Here is a 13,096-nt window from a genome sequence, read left to right as displayed (position 1 = left end):
TTCTTTAGCTGAAGTAACATTAGAAAACTACATGAGAGAATAATTAAGAACCAGTTAACCATTATAGCTGTTGAAGAAAAAAAGACCTTGTTCTGTGTGTGTTGTAATTCTTTTGTTTTGTGACAGAAAATTATAAAGGAAGCACAGGTAACATATTTTCTTTAATTTACAGGATTTAGGTTTATTTGTTTTGCAGTAGATATGTCATTTGCAGAGGAGATAATTTACTAGAAGCAAGTGATTTATATACACACAAACACCCATATGCACATGTGTACATAGACATATCACATAAATAAATAAGATAAATTGTTGGGATATTAATGTTGGTTAACATCAAAGGATTCAGTGGAGAATTTAAACATGTTCAGGAGACTGACGTTAAAGTTTTAGCAAATTCTGTTAACTTCATTTGATTCTGTAGACTTTTTCTCTAACATACCTGGCTTTTAATATGTATAAGAAAATTACTTTCTTACCCCTTTTTAGAAATGAATTTTTAATCTTTCAGCTTAGAATATATTAGATGCTAAGTCATTATCTATGGAATTAAGTAATGTGTTGGATATCTGATCTAAGACGAAGTTACTTTGTGATAAATTATAATGGGTTATGATAAGGTAAAATATAAATGCTGACTATTTTCATAACAAAATAGAGATAACAACCTAAAATAAATAGTAGTTTCAAAAAAATTAACTATAGATCTTTATCCAAGCTTTCCTGTGAACTTCGGTGTGAACTTCTTCATTACAGTTTTGGGGATAAGATTTCTTAGCCAATTAACTATGGAAAGCATCATTGAGCAGTGTTGGCATATTAATAAGTTGGATAGTTAGCATATTCTTCAAGAAGAGTAGTGATGTACAGCTTAATAATGTGTATGAATTGAATATGAACATTTTCAGTCTGTGAAGTAAGATGATTAAAACTTTTTTTAAAAAATGGAATAAAGATTAGAAATACATAATTTGCATGTATCAGAATGCAAGTTTCTCTGCCAAATTAATGGAAGTTTTCATTTTTCACTTGCACAAACCTGATGGACTTAAAATTACTAGTTTCACTGTTACATTACTAGATTGTCTGAGTTTATGTTATCCTTTAAAAGTAGGTGTTTTTCAGTTGAGTTCAGTTCAGTTGCTCAGTCCTGTCTGACTCTTTGTGACCCCATGAATCGCAGCACACCAGGCCTCCCTGTCCTTCACCAGCTCCTGGAGTTCACCCAAACTCACGTGCATCGAGTCAGTGATGCCATCCAGCCATCTCATCCTGTGTCGTCCCCTTCTCCTCCTGCCCCCAATCCCTCCCAGCATCAGGGTCTTTTCCAGTGAGTCAGCTCTTCTCATGAGGTGGCCAAAGTACTGGAGTTTTAGCCTCAGCATCAGTCCTTCCAATGAACACCCAGGGCTGATCTCCTTTAGGATGGACTGGTTGGATCTCCTTGCAGTCCAAGGGACTTGCAAGAGTCTTCTTCAGTACCACAGTTCAAAAGCATCAATTCTTCAACGCTCAGCTTTCTTCACAGTCCAACTCTCACATCCATACATGACCACTGGAAAAACCATAGCCTTAACTAGACGGACCTTTGTTGGCAAAGTAATATCTCTGCTTTTTAATATGTTATTTAGGTTGGTCATAACTTTCCTTCCAAGGAGTAAGTGTCTTTTAATTTCCTGGCTGCAGTCACCATCTGCAGTGATTTTGGAGCCCAAAAAAATAAAGTCTGACACTGTTTCCATTGTTTCTCCATTTCCCATGAAGTGATGAGACCAGATGCCATGATCTTAGTTTTCTGAATGTTGAGCTTTAAGCCAACTTTTTCACTATTCCTCTTTCACTTTCATCAAGAGGCTTTTTAGTTCTTCTTCACTTTCTGCTATAAGGGTGAAAACTAGCCAATCTGATCACATAGATCACAGCCTTGTCTAACTCAATGAAACTAAACCTTGCCGTGTAGGGCCACCCAAGACAGATGGGTCATGATGAAGATGTCTGACAGAATGTGGTCCACTGGAGAAGGGAATGGCAAACCACTTCAGTATTCTTGCCTTGAGAACCCCATGAACAGTATGAAAAGACAAAATGATAGGATACTGAAAGGGGAACTCCCCAGGTTGGTAGCTGCCCAATATGCTACAGGAGATCAGTGGAGAAATAACCCAGAGAGAATGAAGGGATGGAGCCAAAGCAAAAACAATACCCAGCTGTGGATGTGACTGGTAATAGAAGCAAGGGCCGATGCTGTAAAGAGCAATATTGCATAGGAACCTGGAATGTTAGGTCCATGAATCAAGGCAAATTGGAAGTGGTCAAATAGGAGATGTGAAAGTCGACATTCTAGGAATCAGAGAATTAAAGTGGACTGGAGTAAGTGAATTTAACTCAGGTGTTTTTAAAGTTTTGTTAATACTTTTTTGTTAGCAAGAAATTATATGAAATTCTTGCTTTCATATTAATATGTCAGCATGAAAAGCATAATGACCATTTGTACCTAACAAACGACCACCATTTGTTAGGTACAAGGTACTATGCTAATTAATTTATAAACATTTGTTTTTCATCCTCCCCACAAATGTAGAAGAAGATATTCTCATCCATGTTTTATAGATGCGGACAATGAGGATTAAGTAACTTGTTAAAGGGTTACAGTTCATCATGCAGAGTTTAAGAGAAGAACTTTATAACCCTAAGCCTAGCTTCTTTGTCACTACATCAAAATGTCTTTTTAAAGTGTATGTTGAAAAGAAAATTTCTGGCTTATGACCTTTTAGAAATAGCCTAAGGACTCTTTCCTTGAATAACTTATTTGCCTAGGTAGTTCAGAGTATGCATTCAGTAAACATGTCAGACACACTTAAAGCAACACATTTACTGAGGAGGACAGTCTTCTTTTCCAGGAAGAAAAGTCTAATGGCATCTAATGAAGTCTTGGACTTAGAAACACTTTCATGTACAAGTAATACATGTAATCGCCTTAAAAAATTAAATTATTCGTGCCGGACTCTTCCTCATCTTTCAAGAAGTAAACCTATTTTTAATGAATGTATATTTCAAGACTTTTTCAATGCATTAACATGCTTATTTATGTACCCTTAGAAAGTGCATACTATTGTTTGTGTATGTGGTCTTAAAAGATCGCATCATATTATATGGAGCTAGGTCTTAAGGGACTTGGTCTTGAGTCATGTCTTCAGGAACTAGTTGGCTCAAGACTAGATTGATAAATTAAGGGAGGCCCTTCATGGTTAAGCCTTGACATATTCCAGTTTCATTTATTTTATATCCTGGTGTATATCTTTCTTTCCAAAGGAAGGTTGCTCATGGGTTTTCTCATGTGGTTGAGCAGACTGTAAAAAGAGCTTGAGTGATGGACTAAATAAGGAGCCCTTCTCATGAATGCAGAGGTCTTTTAGCTGTGTTTTAGGAAAAGCATTAAAAGATAGTGAAATAGTTAGATGTAAAAGTTTTATATACACAATACATAAAGTAATATTTTTTTAAATGATAGGAAAAAAACTGTGAAAATGTAAGAGGTGTTAGATTTGAGTCTCTGTAACTTAATTTGTATTGGATCTAATTTAAGTTCATGCATCAAAACAATTCTAAAAACAGTGATTTTTATTGCCCACCTAACGTAAAGTATAAATAGAATAAAAAGGAAAGCTGACTTATACCCCTCTCCCTCACATATGAACTGTTTTCATTTTTCTTGCCTCTATTTGAACTATTTCCCTGGTAGCTCAGACGGTAAAGCGTCTGCCTACAATGTGGGAGACCCAGGTTCAATCCCTGGGTCGGGAAGATCCTCTGGAGAAGGAAATGGCAACCTACTCCAGTACTCTTGCCTGGAAAATCCCATGGATGGAGGAGCATGGTAGGCTGCCTCTATTTATGCATATGATAGTTTTACTAATTTTCTTTGGAAGTCTTTCCAGAGGGAGTAAACAAACAGAGGGTAGAGGTGGAAGAGTAGCTGCTCCAGCTTATGTTGAAGCGTTTTTAAAATGGAAAGTTGGAAGCTTATTTAGAGCAAAGAAGATTGAACTGGGTGGTAGCAGTTCTGGGTTTTCATTCTTGCTCTGCTACTGATTGGCTCAGATAGTTAAACTAATCTCTTTCTGTTTGAATGGCATCCTGTGAAAAAGAGAGTGGGGTTACTATCTCTAAGACCATTATTTACATTTCATGTTAAAGTTCCAGATATCTGGGCTCTTATCAGACCCATTGACTTAGAATTCCTGGGCTTGCGATGCTGTAAAGCATCCCAGTTGACTCAGTGACTGCTGACAAAAACCACACACAGTAAAACACTGCTCTGTGGGGTTTTCTTTTTTAAAAATTATAAGCATCCAGCAAAAGAGTTAAAGTATTTCTGGAGCTGGAAAATGTATAGAGCTCTCCTTTGTCAGCACTGAGTGCTGCTTTAGTGTGTCCTTTCTCTTCTTGGGCTTGCTATACCCCTTTTTGTGGTTAACTTTCATTTAAGTGAATCTTTTTCCTGATGGAACATTTTGGAATGTGGGAACGTTTAAGTAGAAAGTTAAGAAAATCTTTATTAATGGTAATAAGTTTTTAAATTTTGAAGAACTGGTCTCAATAAATTGTGTATGATTGTAAACTATAGCTGCTGTTTTGTTTTATTTTTTTTTAATTTCTATAATCTTAATTTTTATGTAAAATTTTAATTTTTCAGCTTATAAATTGTATGATGACTATTTAATTCCTTTTTCTTAATGCAAACTTTTATTACCAGAGTGTGATCTATTGGAGAGATATTTGCAAAGTCAGCATAAAACAAAGTTCTTGAAAAGCAATTTGAAACTCTTAGTTCACATAAGTTCTTTTAACTCTGTGTGTATGTCTGGAAATTTACTCTGATTTTGTGGATTATTGTTCATCTTTTCTTGTGCTTTTTCCTCTACTTCCAATAGGTGGCCTTAAGATTTCCATGTCAAGCATCTGTACAGATATACTTTTAATACTTTTTCATTTTTTTCTGGGTCCATCTCTTCTACTAAATCAAGAACTTAAGTTTTGTAAGTTAAAAATGGCTGTTAGATTGGATTATCCGAACTATGGTCTTATTTTTGAAGTTCTTTACTTTTTAAGAAAAGTAGCATGATAAATGCAAGGAGATAGCAGTCTGCACATTCTTATCAACAGTTCACTGCCAGATCTAAACTCTAGACAATTAACATGAACTTTTCATTTTATCAGGCTTCCCTGATAGCTCAGTTGGTAAGGAATCTGTCTGCAATGCAGAAGACTCAGGTTTGATTCCTGGGTCGGGAAGATCACTTGGAGAAGGGATAGGCTACTCACTCCAGTATTCTTGGGCTTCGCTTGTGGTTCACCTGGTAAAGAATCCCCCTGCAATGCAGAAGACCTGGGTTTGATCCCCGAGTGGGAAGATCCCCTGGAGAAGGGAAAGGCTACCCACTCCAGTATCCTGGCCAAGAATACCAAGAATTCCAAGGACTGTAGAGTCCATGGGGTCACAAAGAGTCAGACTCGACTGAGTGACTTTCATTTGACTTTTCATTTTATCAGTTGCCCAGTTCAAAGATTCACTTTTTAATATCTTTCTTTCACTTTCATTTTTTAGCAGATTGTTGAAATTAACTTGAAGTAGCTTCAAAGTAGGAGAAATGCCTTAGGGAATATTAGGATTTTTTTTCTTTTTTTCTTTTCACATAGGCTATATGAAGATATGTATAAAAACATTTATTAGAAAGATGCAAAGTAGAAACAGATACCAAAATTCTTTACCTGATTAGTGGCAAAACACTGGTGCTATTATAATTATTTTATTATTAATATATATTATTATTATATAAATTGAATGTTATCTGTTTAAATGCTTATACCCTCTCACAACCCACCCACACCCATTGTTTAATTTTTTCACATTTTCTTCTATTCCTTGTTTTTGCTTCCATTTATATACCTACAATATATTATAATTATGATAGTTTTCCCATATTGTTACTTCAGCTTTGTTTAACATGAATTGTGTGATAGAATTTGTAGAGGTTATGTTATAGTTCCCCATGTTTCTGTATTTGTTCATCCATTTTGCAAAAATTTATTGGTTACCTCTTCCTTCCTGAGTGCTGCTCTAGATACTAGGTGCTCTGTGGTAACTCAGAAGGTCCCTGCTCTTTGGGAACTTACCTCCCCTTGTGAGTAACACATAGTGATAACATAAATGAGTGAGATTTCTGAGAGGCTTCTGTCTGTCTGTAGCCTTTTCTTTCTTTTTGATTCACTTTTTGTGCAAGAATCCCTGTGACCCTTTTCTAAAGAATTGCTTGTATTTCAAATGCTGTTAGGTATATAAATAAGTACTAGCTTCATTTTAACCTTGACAGTGTTATAATTTTTATATTCCCAACTTAAGACTGTGACAATTTCCTTTATTCACCGCATGCCCATAGGAGTTCCAGGCAAGTAGCTGACAGTAAACATTTGTAGAATGAAATTGTTGAATTAATAGTCATTTATAGCTGTTTTCAGGACTAGAGAGCTTATAGTTGAGAAAATTTTTCATTTTAATATTATTTTCTTCTTTATGAATTTTCATTTTTTTTCTGTTTATTGGAATTATTTTGTTGTTTCTATTTGAACTCTTCATATAATATAGATATTAATCCTCATGTCATATTTTCTGCAACTGGTTTTCTAAGCTGTTGCTGCTTTTGCATTTTCACTTAATTTTTGTTGCATAGGAATTTTGTTTATAGAAATAAATTGTGGGTTTTTTTAATCAGTTCAAAGCTTATAGACTTTCTCTATTTTGGAAAATAATTATTTCATTTATTTATCTTAAAATGATGTGGGTGTAGTATATAAGCCAGTATTTTAAAATTTTATATAGGTAATGAAATAAGAACATTCACTGATGTGTATATGTATGTGGTATTATATACAAGGTATTGCTGCTCGAGTGAAATTTCTGCCAATAGATATGAGGCGAATTGAAGATAATTGACTTTGGTTTCCATTTGTGATGTTGTCCTGGCAGTCAGCCTCCCATCTTTTCCTGATGAGTTTTTGAATATCATGTTAATATTAGGGACTTCATTACAACCAGATGTCTTGCTTGGTGGGTTTGTGTATCCATTTAATGATAATTGTGGCATTGAGGTTTTAACTACATTCACTTGATTAAACATTCTCAAATCCGGGTATAACAAGAGATTCATTCCCCCAGTGTAATGTTCCCCTGTGTCTGGTATGGGAATGAAATTCTAATAGAATTTAAATAGACCCCACAGGGCTCTGGCTTGTGTGGTACAGAAAGAAGCAGCAGGATGGAGGTGGTGGCCTCAAATTCTCTGGGTTCTATATCTGGCCAAACTCTGCATCTGGTGTTTGCCCGGAAGTCTGATGCCAATGTCACACAATGCCACATCTGCTTTCCACAAATGTCTAAGCACCGAGTTCTTAAATTCCTGGCAGGGAAACCTGACATCCGTATTTCCAAAAATAGGTTTGAGATTTTAGCAAATTTGGGGTTAATAAACCCTTCTTTAATTTTTCTGTTTAGGAATGAAACCATTATTTTGCTCTTTCACTTTGTAGTTTTAAAAGGTAGCTCGAGCCAGGCTCTGTTACTACTAATTTGTACAAATAACCCATTTCTCTGTCTTTGTAAATATTTGTCACTTATTCTAACCTGAATGTTGAATATGGAATCATTGGTGTGAATACTTCCAGTCACTGTAAATGGATATATTCTTATTGAAGACAAATTCTGTATTCAGAACCTTCAAATGAGAGGACTGTCTGGATGTATTAGACTTTCAACTTGTATTTCTTCATTCAACTTTTATAGCAGTTCTATAAAAGGTAGATACTACTGTCTTTTCGTAAATGAGGAAATTGAGGTCTGGACAAATTAAGGAACTTGCCAGTAGTCACAGAGCCGGTAAATGGATCAGCCAAGATTCTCCCCCAGTTCCGACTCCCGGTGCTCACGATGTCATTACTGCCTTTGCAGCATCAGACCTCTTCTGCCAAGCGCGGCCATTCATGCTCTTTGGGATCACACGTTGTGTGACAGCAAATTAACTGTGAAATATAGCTTCCTCCAGAGTCTGTTTTTAGCTTTATGCTTTCCATAACAATGTATTTCTACCTATGGAATTTCTATGCTGTTGTTTTTTCACTACAGTGTATAGGATTTTAAAGGTTGAAATTTAGCATGTTCCTGGCTCATCCCTATTTTTTCAAAATGAAAATAGTGCTGACAGATTGTAGTTAATGGGTAATTTATTTTTAATTTTCATGAAAGTTTACCATTCACATTCCATTCCATTTTTTAACATTTATGTACACCTGATAGTTATTTTTAAGCATGCATTTTCTTGTAATTAACTTTTTAATAGGTAATATGTTCAGTTGGTTTCAAATTCAAGAGGAATAATATAACGGTAATAATAATAGCTAACTGGGACTAGAAAGCACTTCTGCCCCAAGCATTCTTCTAAGCACTTTTTATGCATGAATTTAATCCTCATACAGTGATGCAGTAGGTACTACTGGTAGCCCTGATTTGCAGACAAATGAGCTGAAGCAAGCGAGGTACATCTGATCAGTCTGGTCTGGACTTTGTGGGTTTATCAGTCAAGTGTCACCTCCTTTGGGAAGAATATGAACTCAATACTCTCTTTTTTGGATCAGATTCTGTGCTTACCCTACAGACATGGATTATTCTTTTATTGCACATGTTACAATTCTCTCTCATTTCTCCTCAAACTGTAAGCTTCCTCAAGTACCCGCATCTCATGCTTTAGAGCAGGCCCACCACTTAGCATAAATTCTGGCTGTCTAGAGGTACCTACTCAACATAGTTTTGCCAGGACATATTCTCTCATTTTAAAAATGGCTGTATCTTCTCTCCCTTCTTCACAGAATTGTTAGGAAAATCAAATCAGAGTTCATAGCTGTTTGTAAGCTTCAGAGCACTAAGCAAACAAGTATTAAATCAAGTATGGAGTGTGTGTGCTTAATGAAGACCAGTACTTTTATATCCTTTGGATATTAGCAAAAGGATTGGCATGCAGGATGCATAGGTTCTTGACAATCCAATGTGTCACTGTATTCTGACCATCCTGTTTCTAACCAATAGTCTTAATAACTTCAAGTGCTTTTTTCATAATCTGATTGCATGCTTTTTTTTTTTTTTTTTTTTGCTCTGCTGAAGGCCTAGAGAAATGTTTATATCCTGATACTTAGATGACGTAGACTTGTACTGTTTAGATTCTACAACTGGTTCTGCTGTCTAATTCAGTGTTTCTTAATACTTGTTACATATGGAAATCATAAGGTGGTAGTTTTGTTTTGTTTTTTAACTGAAAATCATTAGGCTTTGTCTTCTGATTCTTGGGATCAGAATCTCAGAGTGGAGGGAGGGAGAGTTCAACACAGGTAATTTTGATGAGGCTCTAGGAATGGGATATATTCTAAATGTGTTCTAAAGGGTATGTGACAAGATGGCTTAATGTCACCACAAATATTTTTTTAATAAGAAACGCAGTCATTTCATTTTAATAGCTCTCGAGAGCACTGACATTTATTTTGTTACTCTGCTGTACATTTTACAGACCATTTGTGCCGGTGAGTTCAGTGGGTACTCTAATTACTCAAAACCATATGGCCTTGGCAGGCAGCTGATAAATGGGTTACAGTTTCTTTCCAGGCTGAAAAATCATCTTTTCCTTGCTTGGGATAAATCTGGGGCCTTGAGCTGAACCTCACTTATTTTATTTTTTAACAGAAATTGCCTCTTTATATGTAGATATTTCACGACTTGCTTGTAGAAATGAGGCACCATCTCTTTAGGCTGGAGCCTTGATGAGTCTCATCAGTTCTATCCAAGGCTGTCAGTCTTACCATCTGCTGGTCTAAGTGTCTATTTCCGCCCTTAGTAACACAGCACCTGCAGGCCAGGCCCCCATCAGAGAATAATAATCAGAGTAGTCTGTTAGCCAGCTATTGGCACAAGTTGCATCACGGAACATTGTTTGAGGAGATGCAGCCTATTTTATTCTAGAGGTACCCCCATATCAAGCTGGGTCATCAGAAAGCTGTTTCTCTAAAGTGTCTTCTTACCTTGCTAGCCCCATTTTATTTCCCCATTTATAACAGAGAGTTTGAGTTTCCAATCACTTAAACGTTGAAAGTTGGTCCAACAGTTGCATTATCCAGCGGGAACATTGGTATGGATAATTGAGAATTTGTTTTCTGTAATTATAAGTTAATTACTTTAAGTAAATAAGTTCTAGCATACTATACGAGAACTGACATTGAGGGTTGTGGGCGCACCGGTGCGCGGCGGGAGAGTGTACATAGTATGCTAACAACTGTGCTGACATACTATGCGAGAACTTGTTACAGTGGAACATGTTGGAAAAGTTTGGCTTCCCTCCTGCATACATATCATTTAAGTACTGATTTTTGTTAGGTGGGCTTGCAATACAAAGTAGAAGTATGTCACATTCTTCCAAGTATTTCACAACACCTAGCATGTTCCTGTATCTTTTATATTACTGATTCCATTCCTGGTTTGTTTCTCCCAACAATAGGAGCCGTTTGTTCTTTCATCAGAAAAAAATCATATTCAGTTTACAAATGAGTCATTTCCTCATTCTAACTAAAATGTATACATTTTTAAAAACATGAAGCAAAATTTTTCTGCAGTTTGTGAATGGAAACCCTTTATGAGTGTGGAAAATTTGTTGCATTGTTGTTTTATTCCACTTATTTTATCAGCCAGGAATGCATTAGTGTCTCTAATGACAGAAAACTGAAGGATAGGGTAAATAGATTAGGAACTTGTTTGTTTTAACAAATTTCTTGCTGAGGCCATCAGGGAACAAGATTTTCTTTTCTTTTTTTTCTCATTCTGACATCCTTACAGTATAAGAATTTGTCCTCAGGCTTTTCATCTCAAGGATGCTTACATTCTAAAATGGCTTTGTTATTTCCCAAGAAGATGTTATTTTCCAAGAAGATGGAAAGGGGTGAAAAGTCTTTTCTTCCGAGATTTGTCTCTCCTCCTTACCCGCCAGGCTGGAAATTACTTACATTTTATTGACCAGAACTATGACATATGGCCCCTCCTAGCTGCAAGGGATATAGGAAAATAGTACTTTTACTTTTAGCTTGTACAACAGGTGAGACAAAGAGAAGGCAGCTTCTGAGGTGTTTCTTTCACAGTCTCTGCTGAAAGTGTCCTTCCTGAAAGTAGACCCATATTTTTTGCAGTTATCTTTAGTATGGATAATTTTTCCTAGTCATAATTTAGGAATTCAGAGTACATTTAATCTGAACCTATTGACAGAGATAATTCATTTTTTGAAGTACAGATTAATTATATTTTTAAGGTGTGAGATGGTTTGATAAATCAAATTCCAAAACCCTTATGGCTAGATAATATATTACATACTTTAATGCTTTTAGGTGGTAGACTGTGTGCCTTTTTGAACACTAATTTTGGTGGGACAAGTTGAACATAGTGGCTGCAGGTGTTGAACAAATGGCATTTTCCATACAAAAATAGCATTTGAGGAGCTTTTTAGGAATCTAATTGAAGGAAGAAGAAACTAATAAATTTAGAAATGAGATAAAATTGTAAAACAAGTAATTCTTTTGTTTGAGAGCAAACGAGGAAGATAGTGTGATGAACAGAGGTAACACTCTACAGCAGAGAGAGAGCCAGTAGTCAGGCGGCCTGGGTTTCCCTCCTTCTCTAGCACATGCAGCCGTCTCCTCTTCCCATGTTACTTTACCTCTTTGAGTTGTGGCTTTCCCTTCTTTTTGTCTAAACAGTCATTATACCAACCTCACAGTGTCATTTGACTCCCCCCACCTAGAAAATGGGAAGGGTTAGTTTCCTGTTCCCTTTTTGAAATGGCTAAAGGTGAAAAAGTGCCTAACTGTTCAGAGCAAGGCCTGTGTAGCTCAAGATCTATGTCCTAGTCAACTTACGTATTGTGTGGAAAAAAGCTTTGCTTTATTAGTAGCCTGGCAGGCTTCAAATGCTATCATGTTATCATGTATTTAAAGTGTATATGTGTGTGTATATATATATATATATATATCATGTATATAAGATGTATATATTTTATATATCATGTATATGAAATAAGAAAATCACTCAATGCATTTTTAATGAATTGCTTAATTCCATATTTACATGTTGAAGTAAAATTTAATGAGATTTATTAAATTTTAGAGAATATAATTTTATTTTCAAGATCCATATTTTCATTTCTTTATGATTTTTTGTTCTTTTCCAAACTAGGATTTTAAGAGTGGACTTGGTATTACCATAATCCCTATGAATGTAGCAAATGTAAAACAAGTGGACCGAACTGTAAAACAGTCTTTTGAAATAATCACTCCCTACAGGAGTTTTAGGTAAGTTATATTTAAACAGTTTTTGTTTGTACTATTACAGTAAAGCTTAGGTGATCCATTTTTACATTGCCAGTCATGATTTGACTTCTTATAGGACACAGTAAAATTACGTTCTTACTTTTTCATATTGTGTCATTTATTAGCCAGTGTGTAAAAATTTACCAATAAGCACCAAGGATGCTCAGTAGCACTGATTATTAGAGACATACAAATCAAAACTACAATAAGGTACCACCTTGCACCAAGCAGAATGGCCATCATTAAGAAGGCTACAAATAAAGTGTTGGAGAGAGTGTGGTGAAAAGGGAACTCTTCTACACTTTTGGTGGATGTATAAATTGATGCAGCCACTATGGAAAAGATTATGGAAGGTTCTTTAAAAAACTAAACATACAGATACCATATGATCCTACAGTCTTTACTCTTGGGCTTATATTCAGAGAAAACTCTTAATTCAAAAAGATGTACGCACCCTGTTGTTCACCACAGTGTTATTTAGAATAGCCAAGACATGGAAGCAACCTAAATATCCATCAACAGATGAATAGATAAAGAAGATGTGGTGTGTGTGTATGTATATACAAGAAAGACAAATACCATATAGCATCTCTTATATGTAGAATCGTAAAAAAAATATAAATGATCTTATTTACAAAACAGAAATAGA

General features: G+C 35.6%; 1 protein-coding gene across 6 annotated transcripts in view; it reads left to right on the top strand.

Moving 5' to 3' along the window:
* ARAP2 (ArfGAP with RhoGAP domain, ankyrin repeat and PH domain 2) overlaps positions 1-13,096 on the top strand; it is a 197,782-nt gene that overhangs the window by 63,112 nt on the left and 121,574 nt on the right. For all 6 annotated transcript variants that reach the window (XR_011567142.1, XM_070791264.1, XM_070791262.1 and 3 more), the window contains one exon: positions 12,314-12,429. Coding sequence is in view for 5 of the 6 variants with exons in the window: in XM_070791264.1 (XP_070647365.1) it covers positions 12,314-12,429 (116 nt within the window). In the remaining variant the exon portion in view is untranslated. The remainder of the gene's footprint in view (positions 1-12,313; positions 12,430-13,096) is intronic.

The sequence above is a fragment of the Bos indicus genome, chromosome 6 (assembly GCF_029378745.1).
Source record: "Bos indicus isolate NIAB-ARS_2022 breed Sahiwal x Tharparkar chromosome 6, NIAB-ARS_B.indTharparkar_mat_pri_1.0, whole genome shotgun sequence".
NCBI lineage: Eukaryota > Metazoa > Chordata > Mammalia > Artiodactyla > Bovidae > Bos > Bos indicus.
This window is presented reverse-complemented; position numbering and strand designations above follow the sequence as displayed.